General features: G+C 46.9%; 1 protein-coding gene across 23 annotated transcripts in view; it reads left to right on the forward strand.

Annotated features, from left to right (window-relative positions):
- The window catches only part of TRRAP (transformation/transcription domain associated protein), a 171,456-nt gene that overhangs the window by 33,109 nt on the left and 112,979 nt on the right, over positions 1-25,368 (forward strand). For 19 of the 23 annotated variants that reach the window (XR_010158594.1, XR_010158595.1, XR_010158596.1 and 16 more), the window contains 10 exons: positions 447-638; positions 4,138-4,303; positions 7,669-7,925; positions 12,015-12,215; positions 15,374-15,525; positions 17,422-17,621; positions 20,228-20,445; positions 20,870-21,067; positions 21,642-21,902; positions 23,470-23,631. Coding sequence is in view for 17 of the 23 variants with exons in the window: in XM_009453677.4 (XP_009451952.1) it covers positions 447-638; positions 4,138-4,303; positions 7,669-7,925; positions 12,015-12,215; positions 15,374-15,525; positions 17,422-17,621; positions 20,228-20,445; positions 20,870-21,067; positions 21,642-21,902; positions 23,470-23,631 (2,007 nt within the window). In the remaining 6 variants the exon portion in view is untranslated. The remainder of the gene's footprint in view (positions 1-446; positions 639-4,137; positions 4,304-7,668; positions 7,926-12,014; positions 12,216-15,373; positions 15,526-17,421; positions 17,622-20,227; positions 20,446-20,869; positions 21,068-21,641; positions 21,903-23,469; positions 23,632-25,368) is intronic. The other 4 variants (XM_009453679.4, XM_063814748.1, XM_054656000.2 and 1 more) reach the window with 2 other exon arrangements.

Here is a 25,368-nt window from a genome sequence, read left to right on the forward strand (position 1 = left end):
GCAACAATGGTGAAACCCATCTGTACAAAAAATACAAAAATTAGCTGGGTGTGGTGGCACACACCTGTAGTCTTAGTTACTTGGGAGGTTGAGGCAGGAGGATTGTTTGAGCCCAGGAGGTTGAGGCTGCAGTGAGCTGAGATCGCACCGCTGCACTCCAGCCTGGGTGACAGAGCGAGACCCCCATCTCAAAATCTCAAAAAAAAAAAAAAAATGCATTAAGTGTATTTGATGATGAGGATGAAATAACAGATTACATCATTGAAGTGAACTGCCCTGCTCAGTGCTCAGTAAACCCGTTTCATTTTTTTCCTTTGGTGGATAATTAAATTTCTTGGAGTGTGTGATACAGGCTTGGTTTTATGTTTTTTGAAAGCTTACTACTTTGTCTTAAAACTGCTTTGAGGAAGGGATTAATTTTTCACATGTGTTTCTTGTATTGACAGATTGTTGCCAATTCCTTCTTGGCAAATCCTACTACCTCTGCTCTGTTTGCTACCATTCTGGTGGAATATCTCCTTGATCGCCTTCCAGAAATGGGCTCCAACGTGGAGCTCTCCAACCTGTACCTCAAGCTGTTTAAGCTGGTCTTTGGCTCTGTCTCCCTCTTTGCAGCTGAAAATGAACAAATGCTGAAGGTAAAGTCCATTTAATCTAAGTAGTGCTTCTGTTCAGGGTTTTTTATTGTTGTTAGAGACAGGGCCTCACGGTGGTGCCCAGGCTGGTCAGCCTTCTGGACTCAAGCAATCCACCTGCCTTAATCTCCCCAGTTTTTGGGACTACAGGCACTCACCACTGTGAGTGTGCCTGGCTTTTTTTTTTTAATTCTTATTTTCACTTTTAAACAAACTATAGTGACTCTTTATATTTATAAAGTACTCTTTGAAATAGTAAATATTTGCAACAAATAAGGGCCAAGCGTGAAAATCATTCCGTGTATGTCTAAGCAGTAACTAATTTGTCTATCTAGTAACTTAAAATGAAAAATCCAGAACTCTTACGGCAAGCAAGTGTGGTGGTATTAGTATTGACACCACTGATTTTCTTTTTTAAACCTATTTTCTTTTTTTGGATTACACAAATAGGAGCAGATGGTTCTATTTTTAAAATTTTCAGTGATGCAAACGAACTTATTAGAAGGAAAAAAATGTCTTCACCTACCTCTCAAATATGGTGTGACAGTGCCGATTATGTTACCAAGCAGTGGTCTCACTCCTGGATGCACACTGAAGCCAATACAGTGGTACCAGCTTTTCAGGAAAAAAAAACATCTTTATTGCAAGGTTGTTTGACAAGGAGACAGGAGACTCCGTTCTCCCAGAGCTGGAGTCTTGTGGGTTTTATAGGAAGAGTAACTGTGAGGGAGACGGAAAAATGCAGTGAGGCATGATTTGATTGAGCTCTGCAGTGAGGCAGTGCTGGGTCTTTTGCTCTTAAGTTGCTATTGCAACAAAACAGGGCTCCCTTGTTCTTAATTTGGTCCTCCTTGCTTGGTCCAGGTACTTGGGTTCCATCTGTGGTTAACTTTTCCTTCCAGCCTGCCCCAGAGTCACTAATCCCGTGTGCCTTGTTCACCTGCGCATGTTTGCTGCTTGCAGTCTTGGGGTCTGTTGCAACTGAAATCAACTCAGACGAAGCTGAACCAGTTTGAACTGGTTCTGCGGTTACAGTTACATCAACAGTTGTCCACTTCACTCAGGTTTTGTTTTTGCTTTTTTTGTTTTTTTGGGTTTTTTTTTTTTGAGTCTGTCACCCAGGCTGGAGTGCAGTGGAGTGATCTTGGCTCACTGCAACCTCTGCCTCCCGGGTCAAACAATTCTCCTGCCTCAGCTTCGCCAGTAACTGGGATTATAGGTGCATGCCACCACGTTTGGCTAATTTTTGTATTTTTAGTGGAGATGGGGTTTCACCATGTTGGCCAAGCTGGTCTCAAACTCCTGACCTCAGGTGATCGCCTGCCTTGGCCTCTCAAAGTGCTGGGATTACAGGTGTGAGCCACCGCACCTGGCCTTCACTCAGGTTTTGTGTTTTCTCTGTGTTAACGGTCTTGGCAATATGTAAATGACACATTTCAGGACTATTTCTTTTTCCCCTTTAAATAAAAAATTCTGATCAGTCTGTGCTTCTTTATTAAGAACATCTTAGAGAAGATGTCCCATCATACATTTTTATAGATGACTAATCCTATGTAATTGGATCTCATCTGTTATTTGAGTCTAGCAAATGGGTAAAACCCATCCATAGTTATATTACTAAAAGCAGCAGGTGGTAGAATAAAAACCTTATAAAAATGCACTCCCTCTTGTGGCAAAATATCTTAATTTCTATAGAAAATTGAATATGTCAAAAGAGATGCTTTCTTGGGAAAATCTGAAGATGTAAATAAGATCTGTGCATTTGGAGTAATTGCACAGATGGTGACACAGAGCTCCAGTAACCTGTGCTTTCCTTGTTTTCTTTTCACAGTTCTATAGTAATTACTTATCAACAACCTTAACTTTTGTGTTAATATAGGAGAGTACTAGTCAGGCGTGGTAGCTTACATCTATAATCTTATAATTCTAGCACTTTCGGAGGCTGAGGCAGGAGGATTGCTTGAGCCCAAGAGTTCAAGACCAGCCTGGGCAGCATAGTGAGACCCTATCTCTACAAAATTAATTTAAAAAAAAATTAGCTGGATGTGGTGGTGTGCACCTATAGTCCCAGCTACTCAGGAAGCCGAAGAGAGAGGATCGTTTGAATGAGCCAGGAAGTTGAGGCTGCAGTGCACTTCAGCTTAGGTGACCGAGTGAGATCCTGTCTCCAAAACAGAAGGGAAAATACTTATTTTTAAATTTAAAGATATAAAATAATTATAATCTGTGTCCTCATATAATTCATTATCCTCAAATAATTCATTTTTTTGCCAGCATTAGATATGACTATGCAGAACAACAGCAAAAAAGCCCAGAATAAAACCTATCAGGACAAATCAAATGTTGGAATGTGGCTGGGCATGGTGGCTCATGCCTGTAATCCCAGCTACTCAGGAGGCTGAGACAGGAGAATTGCTTGAACCTGGGAGGCGGAGGTCGCAGTGAGCCAAGATTGTGCCACTGACTATTCTCCAGCCTGGGAGACAGAGTGAGACCCTGTCTCAAAAAAAAAAAAAAAAAAAAAAAGACAGAAAAAGAATGTTGGAATGTTTAAGAAAAGTATTCAAGGAACAATTTTGATAGAACTTTTTGTCCAGAATAATACATACAGTTTTGTAAAATAAATAAATAAATATATTCTGCCATATACCATAATAAATTTGGAACCATATCAGTGACTATACCAAGAATTTATAATTATTTAAATACACATGCAAAAAATTTTCATGTTAAACTTAGCATGTGACATGTCAAAACCAGGATTTGACAAAACAAAATAAAAAGTTAATATGGTTTAAAATTTTGATTAAAGCTAGTATGATCTAGTAGAGTGGTTTTTTAAAAGAAAGATTTATACAAAAATATTTTCCAATTAAGTCTTCCAAAACGCTATAGTCTTCAATGTCTTTTGAGATTTTTTTACACTTTGCATACATCTTATTTGATTGGTAGTACAATTTCAGTTCCTGTAGGTTACCTTTTTTTTGAGACAGAATTTCACTCTTGTTGTCCAGGCTGGAGTGTGATGATGGTGCCATCTCGGCTCACTGCAACCTCTGCCTCCTGGGCTCAAGCAATTCTCTTGCCTCAGCCTCCCTAATAGCTGGGATTACCGGCGTGCGCCACCACAGCTGGCTAATTTTGTATTTTTAATAGAGACGGGGTTTCACCATGTTGGCCAGGCTGATCTTGTACTCCTAATCTGAGGTAATCTGCCTGCCTTGGCCTCCCAAAGTGCTGGGATTACAGGCCGGAGCCACCTTGCCTGGCCCCTGTAGGTTATTTTTGCATTTCATTTGTTACAGATACCAACATATACTTTAAGTTAAACTATTTTGAGTTAAATAAAGATTGGAATATGCTTGTTTGGTTTTTTCCCTTTGGAGTAAACACATCAGAATTGCCTTCCATTGCTGTCGGATTACAGTGACACTTTAGAGTCTGGAGGGTATAGACCCTCCTCATTTAGATGCCACTAATCTGCGTCTTCTCCACCCCGCAGCCTCACTTGCACAAGATTGTGAACAGCTCTATGGAGCTCGCGCAGACTGCCAAGGAACCCTACAACTACTTCTTGCTGCTACGGGCGCTGTTTCGCTCTATTGGTGGAGGTAGCCACGATCTCTTGTATCAGGAGTTCTTGCCTCTCCTTCCAAACCTCCTGCAAGGTCAGAGCAGTGACTTTGGTTGCCTTTTAGTCTTGTGTGTCATGTAGTCATGTGTCTAGCCATCCTGATTGCTGGGTTTCATCCTCTGTAACTGGTGAGTGTCATGGTTGGTGGGATGGGATGTGGCACATCCGCCGCCCCCCTGCCCCCCTCCCCTGGCTCCGGTCATCTACTGGGACTTTGAAGGGCGCTGCCTTCAGGGATGGGCCCTTCCCCTCCCTCCTCAGCATTGAATGGGATTTAGGTGTTAGTTGTCCTGGCTAGGGCTTGGTTGCATTTTTTTTAATTTTTTTTATTTTTTTTTTATTGATCATTCTTGGGTGTTTCTCACAGAGGGGGATTTGCCAGGGTCATAGGACAATAGTGGAGGGAAGGTCAGCAGATAAACAAGTGAACAAAGGTCTCTGGTTTTCCTAGGCAGAGGACCCTGCGGCCTTCCGCAGTGTTTGTGTCCCTGGGTACTTGAGATTAGGGAGTGGTGATGACTCTTAACGAGCATGCTGCCTTCAAGCATCTGTTTAACAAAGCACATCTTGTACCGCCCTTGATCCATTTAACCCTGAGTGGACACAGCACATGTTTCAGAGAGCACAGGGTTGGGGGTAAGGTCACAGATCAACAGGATCCCAAGGCAGAAGAATTTTTCTTAGTACAGAACAAAATGAAAGGTCTCCCATGTCTACTTCTTTCTACACAGACACGGCAACCATCCGATTTCTCAATCTTTTCCCCACCTTTCCCCCCTTTCTATTCCACAAAGCCGCCATTGTCATCCTGGCCCGTTCTCAATGAGCTGTTGGGCACACCTCCCAGACTGGGTGGTGGCCGGGCAGAGGGGCTCCTCACTTCCCAGTAGGGGCAGCCAGGCAGAGGCGCCCCTCACCTCCCGGACGGGGCGGCTGGCCGGGCGGGGGGCTGACCCCCCCACCTCCCTCCTGGACGGGGCGGCTGGCCGGGCAGAGGGGCTCCTCACTTCCCAGTAGGGGCGGCCGGGCAGAGGCTCCCCTCAACTCCCGGACGGGGCGGCTGGCCGGGCGGGGGGCTGACCCACCACCTCCCTCCCAGATGGGGCAGCTGGCCGGGCGGGGGGCTGACCCCCCACCTCCCTCCTGGACGGGGCGGCTGGCCGGGCCGTGGGCTGACCCCCCCACCTCCCTCCCGGACGGGGCGGCTGGCCTGGCGGGGGGCTGACCCCCCACCCTCCCTCCCGGACGGGGTGGCTGCCGGGCGGAGACGCTCCTCACTTCCCAGACGGGGTGGCTGCCGGGCGGAGAGGCTCCTCACTTCTCAGACGGGGCGGCTGCCGGGCGGAGGGGCTCCTCACTTCTCAGATGGGGCGGCCGGGCAGAGACGCTCCTCACCTCCCAGACAGGGTCGCGGCTGGGCAGAGGCTCCTCACATCCCAGACGGGGCGGCAGGGCAGAGGCGCTCCCCACATCTCAGATGATGGGCGGCGGGGCAGAGACGCTCCTCACTTCCTAGATGCGATGGTGGCCAGGAAGAGGCGCTCCTCACTTCCTAGATGGGATGGCAGCGGGGCGGAGACGCTCCTCACTTTCCAGACTGGGCAGCCAGGCAGAGGGGCTCTTCACATCCCAGACGATGGGCGGCCAGGCAGAGACGCTCCTCACTTCCCAGACGGGGTGGCGGCTGGGCAGAGGCTGCAATCTTGGCACTTTGGGAGGCCAAGGCAGGCGGCTGGGAGGTGGAGGTTGAGGTTGTAGCGAGCCGAGATCACGCCACTGCACTCCAGCCTGGGCACCATTGAGCACTGAGTGAACGAGACTCCGTCTGCAATCCCGGCGCCTCGGGAGGCCGAGGCTGGCGGATCACTCGCGGTTAGGAGCTGGAGACCGGCCCGGCCAACACAGCGAAACCCCGTCTCCACCAAAAAAATACGAAAACCAGTCAGGCGTGGCGGCGCGTGCCTGCAATCGCTGGCACTCGGCTGACTGAGGCAGGAGAATCAGGCAGGGAGGTTGCAGTGAGCCGAGATGGCAGCAGTACAGTCCAGCTTCGGCTCGGCATGAGAGGGAGACCGTGGAAAGAGAGGGAGAGGGAGACCGTGGGGAGAGGGAGAGGGAGAGAAGGGAGAGGAGCTGGTTGCATTTTTATAGTGTTTGGTAAGCAAGTCTAGAAAATGATTTCTAGTGGTTTAGTAAGATCAGAGATCCCTAGACTGAAAGAGAATCAGAACAAAAAAAGAAAAAGCAGATGACAAAGATGAGACAGAGTTGACTTACAGTTAGTTTATATTTTCATTTAGCTTCTGATTTACATAGCCAGAATCCTGTAATTCCTGTATAATTAGGAATGCTCTCAAGGTACATAGTTAACAGGGATCTGGGTTCATTGAATGCTTTTGGGGTGTGTGCTGATTGGAAACACTGTCCCAGGAATTCATTACACTTCTTGGTATGGTGAGCTCTTGGCAAGGGATTGACCCTTCTCATGTATTTCCTTAACTTCCTTAGAGAAGTGACATAGGCTACCCAGGAGGCAGCAGGGACATCCTTTACTGTTGACTGAAATGGTGATGAATCTGCCATGGGAGTGGACCATAACCTGGCTCCATGTCCGGATTTAACCCTGTCTCTAGTTGATCCCTGCTGGAGCCCCTGTTCACACAGTCTGATTTCCTGGGCTCTCAGCTGTCCCCCAAGGGCTGTTCCTCCCTCCCGGTCTCATTCAAGCTGACCCTGTGCTGGGAACTCAGCCCCTTGCCCTCCTCTATCCTCCTCATCCTTTGGATTTGGGACCTGGTTCTGCTGCCCCGTGAGGCCATCCCTGATGGCTCCTTTTCTCCCTGAGTTCTCGTCCTTCATCCTGCCTGCCTGTGCCGTGCAGGACGTGCCTTTTCTTGGGTCCGCTGCCACACGCCTTTCTCTTTCTAGCCAGCCTCAGCTCTCAGTGGCACTGTCTCAGGAATGGGGTCAGTAAATCCTTAACTGTCCTCGTGAGTGGTGGGGAGGGGGACTTTATCAGAAAGAGGCTCCTCGCCATTTATAATACACAAAAATTAGTTTTAAAAACTGTTTAGAGAATAGACCTCAACTGTGGTTTACTGAAAGTCTGATAGTACAACATAATTAAAAAATAATTTATGATATTAAAAGGATATAGTACTATGATTATAATTTAAATTATAATTTATAACAGTTACATATGGCCTACTGTTGCCACTCAGAAGGGGTCATGAGTGCAGTTATGGGACAGATGTAACAGGGTGGAGTCTAAGGGCACAGAGGTCTCCCTGCAGTTGTGCTGATGTGCACGAGAGAAGGAGGGGCAGTTCTTTAGTGTGTTTCACCTGGGCCCGAGTCTGGGGAGCGTCTTCCCTCTGACAGCTGCACCCCCTTCCCTAGGGCTGAACATGCTTCAGAGTGGCCTGCACAAGCAGCACATGAAGGACCTCTTTGTGGAGCTGTGTCTCACCGTCCCCGTGCGGCTGAGCTCGCTCTTGCCGTACCTGCCCATGCTTATGGATCCCTTGGTGTCTGCACTCAATGGGTCTCAGACATTGGTCAGCCAAGGCCTCAGGACGCTGGAGCTGTGTGTGGACAACCTGCAGCCCGACTTCCTCTATGACCACATCCAGCCGGTGCGCGCAGAGCTCATGCAGGTAAGATTTTAGTGAGGTTGTTAGCTGGCTGCTTCCCTGGAAGCAGTGGGCCGTCATTGGGCTCTCTGTACTCAAGAGTGGGCTCTGCAAGATGGACCAGTGCAGCTCTCTGCTTACCTCATCTTCGTGAGTCTTCTGGTGGATTGAAATATGTAAAGAAGGCCTGGCACGGTGTCTCTTGACTGTGATCCCAGCACTTTGGGAGGCCGAGGAGGGTGGATCACTTGAGTCCAGGAGTTGGAGACCAGCCTGGGCAACATGGTGAAAACCCATCTCTACAAAAAATACAAAAATTAGCCAAGCATGGTGGCCGACACCTGTAATCCCAGCTACTTGAGGCTGAGGCAGGGGGATCACCTGAGCCCAGGGAGGTCGAGGCTGCAGCGAGGCATGATCACACTGCTGTACTCCAGCCTGGGTGACAAAATCAGACCCTGTCTCAAAAAAAAAAAAAAAAAAAAAGAGGAAATGTGTAAAGAAATACTGTTGGTACTGAATGGACATTATTTTGCAGCATTGCCTGTTTTTCAGAGAGCCTTCACGAGGGTTATATTCTTTTTTTTTTTTTTTTTTTTTTTTTTTTTGTGATAGAGTCTTGCTCTGTCTCCCAGGCTGGAGTGCAGAGGCGCGATCTCGGCTCACTGCAACCTCCGCCTCCCAGGTTCAAGCAATTCTTCTGTCTCAGCCTCCTGAGTAGCTGGGACTACAGACGTGTACCACCATGCCCAGCTAATTTTTGTATTTTAGTAGAGATGGGGTTTCACCATATTGGCCAGGCTGGTCTCAAACTCCTGACCTCATGATCCGCCCACCTCAGCCTCCCAAAGTGCTGGGATTACAGCCGCGAGTCACCGTGCCTGGCGAGGGTTATATTCTTAATAAGTTGATGACTGATTAAGGCAGGTGTTATGGTTACTATACGGCCACCATTGCTTCCAGTGAGAACCTCTCTATCCAGGAAAGATCTTCAGTTGCATAGTAAAGGGATATTGACTCTAAAGGAAAGATATAGGTGTTTGCTCCACCCTACCCAAAGGGAAAAAGAAGCAGATAATAAAGGAGGTTGTTTTGAAAACACTTGTATATTTGTTTATTAAAGTTCATATGTTGGCCAGGCACTGTGGCTCACGCCTGTAATCCCAGCACTTTGGGAGGCTGAGGCAGGCAGATCACTTGAGTCCTGGAGTTTGAAACCAGCCTGGCCAACATGGCGAAACCCTGTCTCTACTTAAAATACAAAAATTAGCCAGGCATGGTAGCAAGCCCCCTGTAATCCCAGCTACTCAGGAGGCTGAGCAGGAGAATTGCTTAAACTGTCTCAAAAAAAAAAAAAAAAAAGAAAAAATGGTTGATATGTTAAAGTTAGTTTTTCCTACATATTTTGCTGTTGTTACTGATTTGTGATCTGGTTGGTAATTGTTGGAGGGTTAGGGTGTGTGTCTCAAAGCATCTGCCCCTTTAATAGCAGGTAGTTGGCCCCAGATAGGAGTCAGAGTATGAGCTTTAGATGATGGAGGCTCGGTTACTCCTAGGAGTCTCTGGACAAATTAGATTGGAGACTGCAGCTAGGACTGAGTTTGAGGTTGGGATATTTTCCCTCCCTGTCCTGAGATTTAGATCTTGGGCTTCATCCAGGCTGGAAGAAGATGGTGTAGGGGCCAGGTGTGGTGGCTCACACCTGTATCCCAGCACTTTGGGAGGCCGAGGCAGGAGCATTGCTTGAGCCTAGGAGTTCCAGATCAGCCTAGGCAACATGGTGAAATCCCATCTCTACTAAAAATACAGAAAATTAGCTGGATGTGGTGGTACATGCCTGTAGTCCCAGCTACTCATGAGTTTGAGGTGGAAGAATCCGTTGAACTCAAGAGGTTGAGGCTACAGTGAGCCATGATTGAACCACTGCACTCCAAGCTGAGTGACAGAACAAGACCCTGTTTCAAAAAAAACCAAAAGATAAAGATGGCATAGGCCGTGGGTCAGAGTCCCTGCTGGTCACCTGGAGGATTGATGAGAGCCTGCCTTTAGAACAGTAGTATTGGTTCTACAAGGCAAACCCTGCAGCTGACCCAGGGTGCATGAGCAGCTTGTGGGAGAGGAGGAGGAGGTGATTCTTAGGCCTTCTTACCATCCATGAGGCAGATAGCCCAAAAGAGACACACACAGGCTCAAGGCCACAGGAACCACCACAGGCCTCCAGATGAACGGCACAGGGTCAGCCTCTCCCAGTCCCATCAACCAGCTAAGGCCATGCGAGCACAGCAGGAGGGCATGCTTGTTCCCAGGGCTGCCCCCTCCTGAGGACACCCAAGGGTTGGGTGGGCCTGGTGGAGGGTAGATGAGGTGAGAGGTCTTAGACTACTTTTCTGACAATTATTAAGAAGCCTGTTTGAATCTACGGGAACGTAAGAGAAATTGGAATTTTGCTTGGTTTAGAGAAAAGTACCAAGATTTTATGTTAAGGAGTATTGCTAGACATGAATATTTGGCATTGTTAAATGGAAGGTGATTTAAGAAAATAGATTTATGGCAGGGTGCGGTGGCTCACGCCTGTAATCCCAGCACTTTGGGAGGCTGAGGCGGGTGGATCACTGGAGGTGAGGAGTTCAAGACCAGCCTGGCCAACAAGGTGAAACCCTATCTGCACTAAAAAAAATTAGCTGGGCATGGTGGTGCATGCCTGTAATCTTAGCTGCTCAGGAGGCTGAGGTGGGAGGATTGCTTGCTTGGACCTGGGAAGTAGTGGTTGCAGTGAGCCGAGATTGCACCACTGCACTCCAGCCTGGTTGACAGAGCGAGACTCTGTCTCCAAAAAAAAAAAAAAGAAAAAGAAAATAGACTTACATAGTGACCTATAGTAATTTTTAGGACCTCTGATAATTCAGACAAAAAATGGGGGGAAATTTACAGTTTTTTGCGACAGTTGAGTGCGGATGTTTCTTAAATGCGGAGTTCACATTAACTTACTTCTTTTCCATAGTCCTGTAATGGAGGTGCCTTCGTGATCTGTGTTTTTCCTTTGCCACCCTTTCTAATGTAAGATTTGAAGTGTATGAGACAATTTATGTCATGTTTGTAAGTTATAAAGCCTAATAAATAGACTTAAAAACCTGAGAAGTTGCCATCCCACCCAGGACTGGAACCTCACTGCTAAGTCGCATCCACCTGCGTGCTCCTCCCCACCCATTTTTTTTTTTGAGATGAAGTTTCGCTCTTGTTGCCCAGGCTGGAGTGCAGTGGCGCAATCTTGGCTCACCAAAACCTCCGCCTCCTGGGTTCAAGCGATTCTTCTGCCTCAGCCTCCCCAGTAGCTGGGATTACAGGCATGTGCCATCACGCCCAGCTAATTTTGTATTTTTAGTAGACGGGGTTACTCCATGTTGGTCAGGCTGGTCTCGAACTACCGACTTCAGGTGATCCACCCACCTCAGCCTCCCAAAGTGCTGGGATTACAGGCGTGAGCAGCATGTGCCTAAACAAGATACTGCTTAGTTTTCTTGTTTTGGAGCTCTGCAGCACTTATAATATGCTGCTATTTATATTCCAGGAGCATGGATGAACATTTATGTTTACACAGGTACTTTCTTTATAAAGACATAAAACTTCCTTGGAAGAACATGCAAGACTAATAACATTGGTTTCTCCAAAGAAGGGAGAACGGTGTGTTTGGGTAACAGAGGTGGGAGGAAGGATTGTTGCCAAGCAGTGTTCCATCACTTTGAGGGGTTTTTTTGACATGGAGTCTCGCCCTTGTCACCCGGGCTGGAGTGCAGTGGTGTGATCTCAGCTCACTACAACCTTCGCCTTCTGGGTTCAAGTGATTCTCCCACCTCAGCTTCCCAAATAGCTGGGATCACAACAGCCTGCCACCACGCGTGGCTAATTTTTGTATATTTAGTAGAGGTGGGGTTTTGCCCTGTTGACCAGGCTGGTCTCGAACTCCTGACGTCAGGTGATCTACCCGCCTCAGCCTCCCAAAGTTCTGGGATTACAGGCATGAGCCACTACGCCTGGCCTCCGTTTGAGTTTTGATCCGAACCTCATGAAGGCATTACCTTAAGAGGACCTTAATGAAAGCACGCTGATTTTCAGGCTCTGTGGCGCACCTTACGCAACCCTGCTGACAGCATCTCCCACGTGGCCTACCGTGTGCTCGGTAAGTTTGGCGGCAGTAACAGGAAGATGCTGAAGGAGTCGCAGAAGCTGCACTACGTTGTGACCGAGGTTCAGGGCCCCAGCATCACTGTGGAGTTTTCCGACTGCAAAGCTTCTCTCCAGCTCCCCATGGAGAAGGTAAGCTCTGTGACAATGTCGTTTCGTTTTAAGCCTTGTGAAGATACTATGTTTCAGTCTATGTGAAATGTTAATTAGACCTGTGCCTTAGGCAATCTCTGAGTAGAACCAGTTGTATCAGGTGATCGGCCTGGTTGGCACAGGGGCTTTCCTAATGCCAGGAGACCAGTGGAGGGGTGTCACCTGAGAACTTGGTACTCTGGAGCAGCCCGCTCTCCTGGTGACCAAGAGGAGATGCCAGCCCATCCCGCCGTGAACTCCTTCCATTCTGATGCCTGGCAGGCTTACTGAGAACCTGAGTAGAGTCCATGCCTGTCTGTCTTCGCAGCCACACGCAGTGCCTCGCTTTCTCCCATTCTCTATCCAAACGCAGCTCGCACTGTCTCATTCCTGGCTCTCATCCCACTGCCAACAGTTCCTGGGTCTCTGTTAGGCCCTTTAGAGATCCTCGTTTTTACTGTGTAAAAAGCAGACAGTGCCCCCGCACCCTGCTGGAGTGTCCTGCCTGCTGCCTTTGCCCTGTCTGTGTTGAACACCCACCGTCTCTCCTCCCTGCCCTGCTGACTTTTCTGCTCCCTGTCCTAGTTCTGTGTCAGCATCATTCCATCGTCACGTTGGCTTTTCCCCCTGACTCTGTCACCAGTCCTTCCCCACATGGTGGCAGCATTTGTTTCCATGTCTTTGCAGGACATCATCTAGCTGTTGTGTATTGGGTATTTTTTTAAGGATATTATCGTAATGTTTGAGTGGATCCACGTGAGTTGGGCATTTCAGTAAACTGGCTGCCTGCTGGGGTCCTGAGCCTCTTGCAGATCTGATCTTCAGCCAGCATCGTGTGGCCTGGAACTGCTCCAGGCCCTCCCTTTGCTCTGGCTAACTCCTCCCTGCCCTGTTGCATCATTGTGTAGTACTGGGTGTGTTTACCTTTGTAGAAGACATGTGCCCATGTAGTGGCTTCTGTGTCCATAAGTAAACATTGGGGAGGGAGAAGCTGGTACAGATAAGCGTCACTCTGGAGTTGTTTTCTGTCATCATCTCAGTCAGCCTGTCCCCCGCAACTTCCTCAAGCCTATGCCTCATCCCCAGCCCTCCCCAACTCCTGCCTTATGAAGCACTGTTCCCTCTCCAGCCTCAGGGTGGGTGCAGTCTCAGCTTCTAACCCAAACCTTCATCCACATACTTTCCAAATGAATGCTACTCTCCTAAGAGAATTGGATGGCTAAAATTCTGTCTTTTGTGTATTTTATTTGACTCTGTATAGACAAAGAGCTCCCCCCACCCCCAAAAAATTCACTTTAGAAGTAGTTTTGCCCCAAAGCAGCTGAAGTCTGGAAGAAATCAGATTTTGCAGAGGTAGGATCGTAAAGATCTGGGCCCCCTTACAGAGGCTCACCATGGTGCCTGTCAAGGCATTCTTTCTGAGCAGGACGCCATCCTGCCGGCACTGGCTGCAGCACACCTGGTATAGCTCATAGCTAAGGAGCCCATGAGGTAAAGGGAAAGATGAGCGTGGCTAAGCCAAGTGCCAGTGAGTTTCCATTAAACCATTCTGCTTTTGGCACACTTGGCAGTCCTTGATTCTTTTTGGCAGGTAATTGGCTCATATGTTATATTGATTCTGAAAAATAAAATTGTAGAAAGTACCACCATTTACAGCTGTTACTGATCAGATCACATGCAGTTCCGCAATACCCTCGAAGAGCACGGACACTCAAGCTGGGGTTCATCGGGGGAGGAGCTGTTGTCATGCTTGTGTGCACTGCGTGTCTCTAAGCCTGACAGGGGCTGGAGGGGAGGGCCTCTGTCCCTGTCATCACCCTCTCCTGGTTCCTCACACAGGGCCTGGGTAAATTTTTAACAAAGATGAGTTATTTGATTTATATGTACATAATTATTGTTAAGGTGAATGTCTTGGCTGGTAAAGGCTTCAGATTACTTTTGTGTGTGGTTGTGTCTTCACCACTATCTCAGTCAACCCCATGAGAATGAATAGAATAAAAATGTGTGCATGTAGCTATGTAGGCTTTCTGAAAAAAATGATGTCAACCTTTTTCTTTCTTAAAGAATGAGTTTAGTAAAAGCTTAAGAAAGCCATCTTTCAGTTTTGAACCTAGGCACAGGAAAGTCTGCTTTGCAGAAAGTTCATTATTATTCTTGTTAGGACCTTGAAGAGCGTGTAGGTGAGGCAGAATCTGGTTTAACCCAGCAAATCTTCCACAAGAGGCTCTCCGAGCTCACTTGGTTCCTGTAATCTGCCATTGGCTATTTGAACATGAAATTGTTAAACTCCATCTTGGCATTTTAATTTGAACTGTGCAATTCCTTGTTTTGTAATACTTCGACCGCCTCTTTTGGAAGCTTCACCAGGTGAATACCTATTAAAGCTGTATTAAAGCTGTATTGTATTAAAGCTGTAAAGTGTGTACCCACTGTGCTCTCTTCAAAAGAAAATATGCATGAGACTGGTGCCGTGGCTTAGTTGGTTAAGGCGCCTGTCTAGAAACGTGCATTAAGATTCTTCTGGGTGATTGAGACCATCCTGGCTAACACGGTGAAACCCCATCTCTACTAAAAATACAAAAAAAATTAGCCGGGTGTGGTGGCTGGCGCCTGTGGTCCCAGCTACTCGGGAGGCTGAGGCAGGAGAATGGCGTGAACCCGGGAAGCAGAGCTTGCAGTGAGCGGAGATGGCACCACTGCACTCCAGCCTGGGCGACAGAGCGAGACTCCGTCTCAAAAAAAAAAAAAAAAGATTATTCTGGGTGTGGCTGGGCGCGGTGGCTCATGCCTGTTATCCCAGCACTTTGGGAGGCCGAGGCGGGTAGATCACGAGGTCAGGAGATCGAGACCATCCTGGCTAACACGGTGAAACCCCGACTCTACTAAAAATACAAAAAACTTAGCTGGGCGTGGTGGCGGGCGCCTGTAGTCCCAGCTACTTGGGAGGCTGAAGCAGGAGAATGGCGTGAACCCGGGAGGCAGAGCTTGCAGTGACCTGAGATACGCGCCACTGCACTCCAGCCTGGGCGACAGAGCGAGACTCCGTCTCAAAAAAAAAAAAAAAGATTCTTCTGGGTGCTGCAGATGCTTTCAGTGAAAGCTTTTCACAATCATGTAATTTCAGCACAAACTGTAGTTTCTTTGTGTCTTGGTCGTAGGCCATTGAAACTGCTCTGGACTGCCTGAAAAGCGCCAACACTGAGCCCTACTACCGGAGGCAGGCGTGGGAAGTGATCAAATGCTTCCTGGTGGCCATGATGAGCCTGGAGGACAACAAGCACGCACTCTACCAGCTCCTGGCACACCCCAAGTATGTCGGCCACTTCCTTCTGTGTGTTTGGGTGGATCCTATTTTAGGAATTGGGGCTGCAGAGGGCCTCCCAGCCTGCTAGGAGCAGGCTCCTTGAAGTCCAGCAGATGCCATATTATCTACTTACTCCTTCTTGTTGGGGCCTTAGAGAAAATGGAAAGGAGAACTGGGTGCTTGAGAATTAGAAGGGATCACAGTTGTCGCCTGCCTTTATTGTGTCTTGTCACCTCCTCCATTAGTTTGTAAGTGTGAAGAAATCAAGGGTCATGTCCTTTCTCCCTCCCTTTGTCTCACCATACTGTCCACAGCAGCTGGTGCCTGAAAGGCATGCAGTGGACCCTCTGCATTTTCATTTCACAGTGATCTTTCTCCAGATATTTCTCATGTGATGTCTGTATCTTGCTCTTAACTCTTGAGACTGTGCATGACCTTAATGTAATGATCTTTTGAGGTAACACACACATACCATTTTTCTGCATTGTAAGTTTCAGGGGATGGATTTTTCCTATATATTTTCACATTCTTCACAGCATCAGAAGTGATGCTGAGTATATAGTAGGTGCTCAATTGTTTAAAGGACATTGAAGAGAGAGGAGTCAAGGTAACCAAATGCACAAGGAAGTAAAGCAACATGAGTAAGAGCCAGCAGAATCAATGGAAGGCAGAAATAGACCCACAGAGGCTTCAGGTGTTAGGATTATCAGAACTAGGTTGTAACTATGCTTAGAATGTTTAGATTAATGAAAGACAAACTTGAAAATACCTCCAAGAAACAGAAACCTATAAAAATTGCCCAAAAAGTTAGAGAGAACCTTTAAGAAGTTGTCGAATACTTATCCAGAACACATGCAGAGAGAGAAAAGATGGAAAATTCAAGAGAGAGTAAGAGACATGAAGAGTAGAGGGAAGTAGCATCATTTACTTTTAACCCCTCAAAAAGAGCAGAGAGACATAATGACTGAGAATTTCTCAGAACTGATGAAAAAATTAAACAGTGTGCAGATCCGAGATGTTGAGTGAATCCAAAGCAGGATAAATGAAAAGAAATCCACAGAGACAAACTATAGTGAAACAACTACAAATCAGAAACAAAGGGAAAATCTTAAAAGATGGCAGAACAAAAAGGTGACGTTCAAATGAATGATCACTTGGAAGCTGTGAAAGCCACTGAACTGTGGAACAAACCTTTAGTTTGAAAAAAGAATTGCCAACTTAGAGTCATATATCTGGTGCAGTATGACCCATGAATAAGGATGAAATAAAGATGTTTTCAGATAAAAACAGAAATCTGCCACCAGCACATCTTCAGCAAAGAACATTCTAAAGGATGTTCATTCAGACAGAAAGTTCCTCCATGGAAGATTGAGGATGGGAGAAGGAAAAAGAGCCAAGAAAATGATAATTCGTGACCAAATCTAAATGGGATGCAGCTAAAGTGACACTCAGAGGGAAACTTACAGCCTAAAAAAACGTGCTGTAATCCCAGCACTTTGGGAGGCCGAGGCGGGGGTGGGTCACCTGAGGTCAGGAGTTTAAGACCATCGAGACCAGCCTGGCCAATATGGTGAAGTCCCGTCTCTACTAAAAATACAAAAAAAATTAGCTGGGCGTGGTGGTGGGCACCTGTAATCCCAGCTACTTGGGAGGCTGAGGCAGGAGAATCGCATGAACCTGGGAGGTAGAGGTTGCAGTGAGCCAAGATCGCGCCATTGCACCCCAGCCTGGGTGACAGAGCAAGACTCCATCCAGGTGTTGCTGAAATTAAAGCAGATAAATTACCCAGGCCTGTCTGAATAAGAGGGAAGCAAGCAGATTAAAAATTTGAAAAGAAGTCCTAGTGGAGTCATCAGCTCAGGAGTTGGGTGTCGTGACGCCAGATCTGATTTTGCCTTTCAGCTTTACAGAAAAGACCATCCCCAATGTTATCATCTCACATCGCTACAAAGCCCAGGACACTCCAGCCAGGAAGACTTTTGAGCAGGCCCTGACAGGTGCCTTCATGTCTGCTGTCATTAAGGACCTGCGGCCCAGCGCCCTGCCCTTCGTCGCCAGCTTGATCCGCCACTATACGATGGTGGCAGTCGCCCAGCAGTGTGGTGAGCACGGGGGCACGATGGGGCACGGGATTGGTTCTTTGACTTTTATAGGTGCTTTAAAAACTTGCTCAGGACATTTTGTTGTTCTAGAAAAAGCTGAGTTTGGCTGATTGATTTTCGGCTTTTATTTTCTAATTTTCCATTTACTACATTGATAATTGGTATTTCAGTGGTGGGCACTATATCAGCTTGAAAGTTACTACCTACCAAGTTTTGTTTGTAAGATAGACCCAATTTAATAATACTTCTGTGTCCAAGTGCTTTGGGACAAGCTGCCTGTGAAACAGTTTGTGTTCATACTGCTCACCTTCCTCTGCCTGGCTGTGTTTTTCAAGGCCAGTCTTGCCCTCCAGAAACTTCTCCATCACCTGCTCCCTGCTTTCCAACCCATGCCTCGCAGTCTCCCCTGCGATGCCCATTTCTGCTCCCAGGATCCTCATTCTGCTGTTCCTCCTGCCTGGAACGGCTGCTCACCTCCATTTCAGTGGCTCTCACACTCTTGGTGGTGAAGGGCCACTTGTATTTGTTCACTTTTATTTCTGATCCATTGTAGGTGATGTCTTTGTAAAAGACAATAAAAATGGCCAGGCACGGTGGCTCACGCCTATAATCCCAGCACTTTGGGAGGCCGAGGTGGGCGGATCACCTGAGGTCGGGAGTTCGAAACCAGCCTGACCAACATGGAGAAACCCCGTCTCTACTAAAAATACAAAATTAGCTGGGCATGGTGGTGCATGCCTGTAATCCCAGCTACTCGGGAGGCTGAGGCAGGAGAATCGCTTGAACCTGGGAGACGGAGGTTGCAGTGAGCAGAGATCGTGCCATTGTTCCAGCCTGGGCAACAAGAGCAAAACTCCGTCTCAAAAAGAAAAAAAAAGACAAAATGTCATACCACTGCCAGTTGCTACATAAGTTTCTGAAAACCTACTGTCAATTTCAGCATCTCCTCCCAGACCAGTCACAGTTTGTCTGCAGACCGCACTGGAGTAGCACTGCCCAGTTGGTGTCCTCAAAGCCCCTCACCCTTAAGATCAACCAGCAGAGCACATAGAATTTTCCCCTTTAACTTTTCTTGGCCTGACGGGTCAATACTGTACAGTTTAGCACTTTGATTGTTTCTCAGTGTTTGTTCTATGTTAACATTGTCTTTCTGGCAAAACTAAGCTTCTCAGTAACTTCCACCTTGGACCTGGGTACCTCCAAGGCATTACCTAATAATGCTGTGGCCGACTGTTCTCTGCCATAGCTGGATGCCATTGCTTTTTGTTGTTGTATGTTAGGAATATCCGGAGCATAACCCATGGTCATTCCCATATTCTGCCCCTTGGCCTATTTAATAATTTTTTTTAAAAATGTTACCCCATTGTGGTTTTCTTTATTTTTTTTTAAATTTTTGTTTTGTTTTGCTTTTTAGATACAGAGTCTCACTTTGTTGCCCAGGCTGGAGTGCAGTGGTGTGGTCATGGCTCACTGCAGCCTCTACCTGCTGAGCTCAAGTGATCCTCCTGCCTCATCCTCTTGAGTAGCTGGGACTACAGGCATGTAACACCACGCCCGGCTAATTTTTTTTTTTTCAGACGGAGTCTTGCTCTGTCGCCCAGGCTGGAGTGCAGTGGTGCGATCTCAGCTCACTGCAACCTCTGCCTCCCGGGTTGAAGTGATTCTCCTCCCTCACCCCTCCTGAGTAGCTGGGATTACAGGCACCTACCACCACGCCCGGGTAATTTTTTTCGTATTTTTAGTAGAGACGGGGTTTCACCACATTGGTCAGGCTGGTCTCGTACTCCTGACCTCATGATCCACCCACCTCGGCCTCCCAAAGTGCTGGGATAACAGGTGTGAGCCACCACCCCCAGCCCACGCCCGGCTAATTTTTAAAAAAATTTTTATGGAGATGCATCTCATTATGTTGCTCAGGCTGGTCTTGAACTCCTGGCCTCAAGTGATTCCCCTGCCTTGGCTTCCCAAAGTACTGGGCTTATTTAATTGTAAAAGATTATGAAAGTGGCAAAGTGGCATGAGCCACTGTGGTTCTCATTTTGAACTAATATATTTTTGAGTTATGATTGAGATACATGAAAATAACACAGTGTATCATAGAAAACGTTCAGAAAAATACAGCCTAAAGGCATATCAGACCACTTAATTTACACATAATTGCAGTTTAACAGAAGTTGGCTTGAAATCTCAGTGGTGGCTTTTTATGGAGTTTCTTTTTTTTTTAATTTATTTTTTTTTGAGACGGAGTCTCACTCTGTCGGCCAGGCTGGAGTGCAGTGGTGTGATCTGCAACCTCCGTCTCCTGGGTTCAAGTGATTCTCCCGCCTCAGCCTCCTGAGTAGCTGGGATTACTGGCGCCTGCCACCATGCCTGGCTAATTTTTGTATTTTTAGTAGAGATGGGGTTTCACCATGTTGGACTAGGCTGGTCTCAAACTTCTATGTCAAGTGATCCTCCTGCCTCGGCCTCCCAGAGTGCTGGGATTACAGGTGTGAGCCGCCGTGCCCTGCTTTTTATGGAGTTTCTAACTTCAAGGAAAACATTGGGGAGTTCTGCAGTTTGAGGGACAAGACTGTTCTCACGTGCCTTCCCATCTCTCCTTTTAGGCCCTTTCTTGCTGCCTTGCTACCAGGTGGGCAGCCAGCCCAGCACAGCCATGTTTCACAGTGAAGAAAATGGCTCGAAAGGAATGGATCCTTTGGTTCTCATTGACGCAATTGCTATTTGTATGGCATATGAAGAAAAGGAGCTTTGCAAAATCGGGGAGGTGGCCCTAGCTGTGATATTTGATGTTGCAAGTATCATCCTGGGCTCCAAGGAGAGGGTAAGGAAGGGTTGAGGAGTGTCTTCTGATTTGGAGGGTGTCTGTACCTGAGAGTGGTCCTTCTAGGAACTGATAGTTTAAGAATTGCAGCCGGACGCAGTGGCTCACGCCTGTAATCCCAGCACTTTGAGAGGCCAAGGCGGGCGGCTCACCTGAGGTTGGGAGTTCGAGACCAGCCTGACCAACATGGAGAAACCCCGTCTCTACTAAAAATAAAAAAATTAGCCAGGCGTGGTGGCGCATGCCTGTAATCCCAGCTACTCGGGAGGCTAAGGCAGGAGAATCACTTGAACCTGGGAGGTGGAGGTTGCGGTGAGCCGAGATCACCCATTGCACTCCGGCCTGGGCAATAAGAGCGAAACTCTGTCTCAAAAAAAACAAGAATTGCAGTAACGTGTTGTGGTTTGTTCATTTTCCTCTCCAGGCCTGCCAGCTGCCCCTGTTTTCTTATATCGTGGAGCGCCTGTGTGCATGTTGTTATGAACAGGCGTGGTATGCAAAGCTGGGGGGTGTGGTGTCTATTAAGTTTCTCATGGAGCGGCTGCCTCTCACTTGGGTTCTCCAGAACCAGCAGACATTCCTGAAAGCACTTCTCTTTGTCATGATGGACTTAACTGGAGAGGTAGGTGATGGGTGGCCCCAAACCTAACCATGCTGTTTTTGAAATGGTGGTTTCCTGAAGAATACTATAAGATCCTTCTGCAAATATGCTCTCCTAGCAGCATGGTGACTTTGATACTCAGATTTCATTTCAGCATCTTCACTAAAAGGACAGCTCAGAGCTCCCATAGGCCTTCTGTGGGTATCTAAATACCTGTTTGCTTTAATAAAGAACAGTTACAGGCCACAGTGTTTACCACAGTGTGTCTGAAAAGGGGAATTCTGCTTCTCATGTGCTGTTTCCAGAGGAGCTGCATTCTTAAACCTATGCAGATATGACTCACACCAGTAGAACATGATGGGCATTGCCAGCTTATCTGGTGAATGCAGGGGTCACATTTGGATCCACATTTTCTGAGTAGGTGACTTAGGGACTAAAGCACCAAGTGGGTGCCGTGAAGTCACCTCATTAAAGCAGCTGGCGAGAAGGGCATGGACCCCAGTGACAGTCTTTATGGCAGACAGGTGTGCAGGAAACGGTGGGTGCAGTGGGTGGCATCGCCCTGCTTTCATTCTAAGGCATCCCTGACTTGCAGGTTTCCAATGGGGCAGTCGCCATGGCAAAGACCACCCTGGAGCAGCTTCTGATGCGGTGCGCAACGCCTTTAAAAGACGAGGAGAGAGCCGAAGAGATCGTGGCTGCCCAGGAAAAGTCTTTCCACCATGTGACACACGACTTGGTTCGAGAAGTCACCTCTCCAAACTCCACTGTGAGGAAACAGGCCATGCATTCGCTGCAGGTGTTGGCCCAGGTCACTGGGAAGAGTGTCACGGTGATCATGGAACCCCACAAAGAGGTGAGATTTCTGTCACCAGAACCAAGGTAATTTCAACAAAACTTTTGAGACTTTTTTTAAAATTTGAGTTGAGGTGATACTCCGTTTATAATTTTGTGTCTTGGTATCTGTGGGGCCTTGGTTCCAGGACCCTGCGTGGGTACCAAAATCTGGGATGCTCAAATATCTGGTGTAAAATGGTGTGATATTTGTATATAACTTATGCACATATTCTGTGTACTTTATTTATTGATTTATTTTTTCTTTTTTAATGCTTTTTTATTTTCATGTTTTTTTTTGAGACAGTCTCACTCTGTTGCCCAGGCTGGAGTGCAATCCTAGCTCACTGCAGCCTGGAACTCCTGGGCTCAAGTGATCCTCCTGCCTCAGCCTCCTAAGTAGCTGGGACTACAGACACACACCACCACGCCTGGCTAGTTTATTTTTTATTTTTTTTTAACTTTTATTTATTTATTTATTTTGAGACAGAGTCTCGCTGTCGCCCAGGCTGGAGTGCAGTGGCATGATCTTGGCTCACTGCAAGCTCTGCCTCCCAGGTTCACGCCATTCTCCTGCCTCAGCCTCCCAAGTAGCTGGGACTACAGGTGCCCACCACCACACCCGGCTAATTTTTTATATTTTTAGTAGAGATGGGGTTTCACAGTGTTAGCTAGGGTGGTCTCGGTCTTCTGACCTCATGATCTGCCTGCTTTGGCCTCCCAAAGTGCTAGGATTACAGGCATGAGCCACTGCGCCCAGCCTATTTTTTTTTAACTTTTAAAATTATTTCTTTTCTTTAAGGAAATTATCATCCAGCCCAAAATGTCATTTTCTTCTTTTTAATTAAAAAATTTTTTTCCAGCTATTTTTTTATAAAGATGGGCTCTCACTATGTTGCCCAGTCTGGCCTTGGACTCCTGGGGTCGAGCAGTCCTCCCATTTCAGCTTCCCAAAGTGTTGGGATTACAGGCGTGAGCCACCGTGCCTATCCTTAAATTTTTATGGGTACATAAAAATTTGTATAATCTCCCATATACTTTAAATTAGTTCTAGATTACTTATAATACCTAATACAATGTAAATGCTATGTAAATAGTTACACTTTAATAGTTTGTTTTTTCTTGTCACGTTATTTTTTATTTTTTCCTCAAGTATGTTTTCTCCTTGCTTGGTAGCATCTGAGGATGCAGAACCACAGACACAGAGGGCTAGCTCTACCGTTGTGCCTGCTCTTTATGATTTGAGATTTGCAAAAAACAGTGTACTTCAAGAGAGTAGAGGGCAGCGTTCCTGAGGCTATAGCACAGTCTGGTTGTTTTATTCTTGTTTTGTTGTGGTTTTGTCTTTTGTTTTGGATTTTTTTTTTTTAATTTTTAAAGAGAGAGAGGTTACGCTGTACCTTTAGGAACTAACATATCTTACATGCCTCTCCACGACCGAGGTTTTGCACATGAAATGTATCTCCCGTTCCCTAATGAGAAGATATCTGTAATAACTTTGGATCTCAAACATGGTTTTCACATTTTTAAAAAGTGTTTGTGTCTCAAGGGGCAGCTGGTGAGTGGTGCCTCCTCCTTGGCTTCCCCAGGTCCTGCAGGATATGGTCCCCCCTAAGAAGCACCTGCTCCGACACCAGCCTGCCAATGCACAGATTGGCCTGATGGAGGGGAACACGTTCTGTACCACGTTGCAGCCCAGGCTCTTCACAATGGACCTTAACGTGGTGGAGCATAAGGTGTTCTACACAGAGGTAGGGGGGTGGTGGTGCGGAGTGGTGTGGATGGTGATGACGTGTGTCTGCTAGCCTGTCTTTGTACGCGAAGACTGGTCAGGCAGCATTCAGAGAAGGCTCGGGCGGGGACCCGCAGGTAACCCACTGACACTTGGCACAGCAACCTGAGCAGGTATGTTGCGTCTGGGCTCGGGCGGAAGGGAGGTATGGCCAGCAGAGACGCTGATGTCTTGTGAGTTCTCAGAACTCTGTTAGCCCCAACAGGAATCTTTGCTTGAATTTAGGGCCTCAAGGTTGTATTTTAAAGATGAAGCTGCACCCAGTTGCTTTAATCATTCTTAGATCAGCTGGCCCGGCACAAGTGCCAATTTATTGCATTCATTAATCACTGAAATGTGCCATGTGCTGTTGAGAACATCACACAAGTGCCCTAAGTTCTGACAGCACCCCCTGAAGTGTAGGGGTTGAGCTGTTTGTTCTTACTTTGAAGGTGTGGAAACTGAGGCTTAGAGTTTGCTGATTACCCAAAGCCACAGGGCAGGTGAGCTGGAGAGCTTGAATTTAAGCCAGGACTGTTATTTAGAGCATGATTCCTAATCACTGCACTGTCCAGCCGAGTTCTTATTTTTTTTAGTGGACTTGATTTGCCCCTTGACCCAAACACGGACCCTGGCAGATGGCATCTTATGAGTATTTGTCACTGTAAACATTCCAGTGTGGGGTGCTATTAGTCTGACAAACAGGAATGAAACTGTGGATGTTGCCAAATTATAAGCAACATCTTTAGAATACAGTAGTGGTCTGGTGATCAGATAAAATTTAAAATTTTTATGGGACATGAATCACACTTGCAGAGGCATTGTCAGAGTATACCGCGGCAAAAATCAGAAGAAAGCAAATTCTTCCAGGTCCATACTGTCTGAATTTCTGATTATGAAAATTTACCTCTTGACATTTTAAGGTCCTGTTTTTGCTTGGACATATGGTTATAGGATCATATGATCTGGCTCTGATCTTTATACCTTATCATTTGTAAGGCTTGACAGAAGGTCAAGACCTTTAGGAAATGCATAACTTCCCTTGGCTGATCAGAGACAGATGTATTTTAACCTGCATGGAAAATTCCTCACTGCACTTAAGACCAGAGCCTGGCAGTATTGAGGGCATGAAACTGGTTTTCCAGATGTCTCTCAGTGCCTGGCTGCATCAGAACACGTGCGGATCTTTTGAAAAGCATGGACTCGAGTCCTTTCCTTGGAGATTCAGGTTCAGTCGATTTGGGTGAGACCTGGGAATCCACTGTCTGAAAGCTTCCCAGGTGGTGCTGTGTGGCTGTTTTGGGGTTTTGTTTTGTAGTTGACTTCTCTCTCTCCATACCTGCACGCATATATACACGCATGCCCTTATATGTGAGGAGAGTATTTTTGAAGGTCATACAAGGCCCTAGCAACAGTGGTTTCCTCTGGGCAGTGGAATGGGGTGGGTGGCTTGAAGTGCTTTTCACTCTGTATCCTTTTCTGCTGTTTTAAGTCTTTTACCAGGTTGGAATCTTTTAAGGGGGAAAAATGATAAAAGCCTATACTAGTTTTCCAGGATGTGAATGAAGAGAAGGGGGAAATAGTGATAGAGCACGATATCTGTTATTTAGATAACAGATAGAGAAATATCTACTTGTGTGGTAAAATATCTGGAAGGATAGCCACTGGAATTCCCAGTGATGTTCAGCTTCCTACTTTATGCTTTTCTGTACTTGAA

The sequence above is a fragment of the Pan troglodytes genome, chromosome 6 (genome assembly GCF_028858775.2).
Source record: "Pan troglodytes isolate AG18354 chromosome 6, NHGRI_mPanTro3-v2.0_pri, whole genome shotgun sequence".
NCBI classification, from domain to species: domain Eukaryota; kingdom Metazoa; phylum Chordata; class Mammalia; order Primates; family Hominidae; genus Pan; species Pan troglodytes.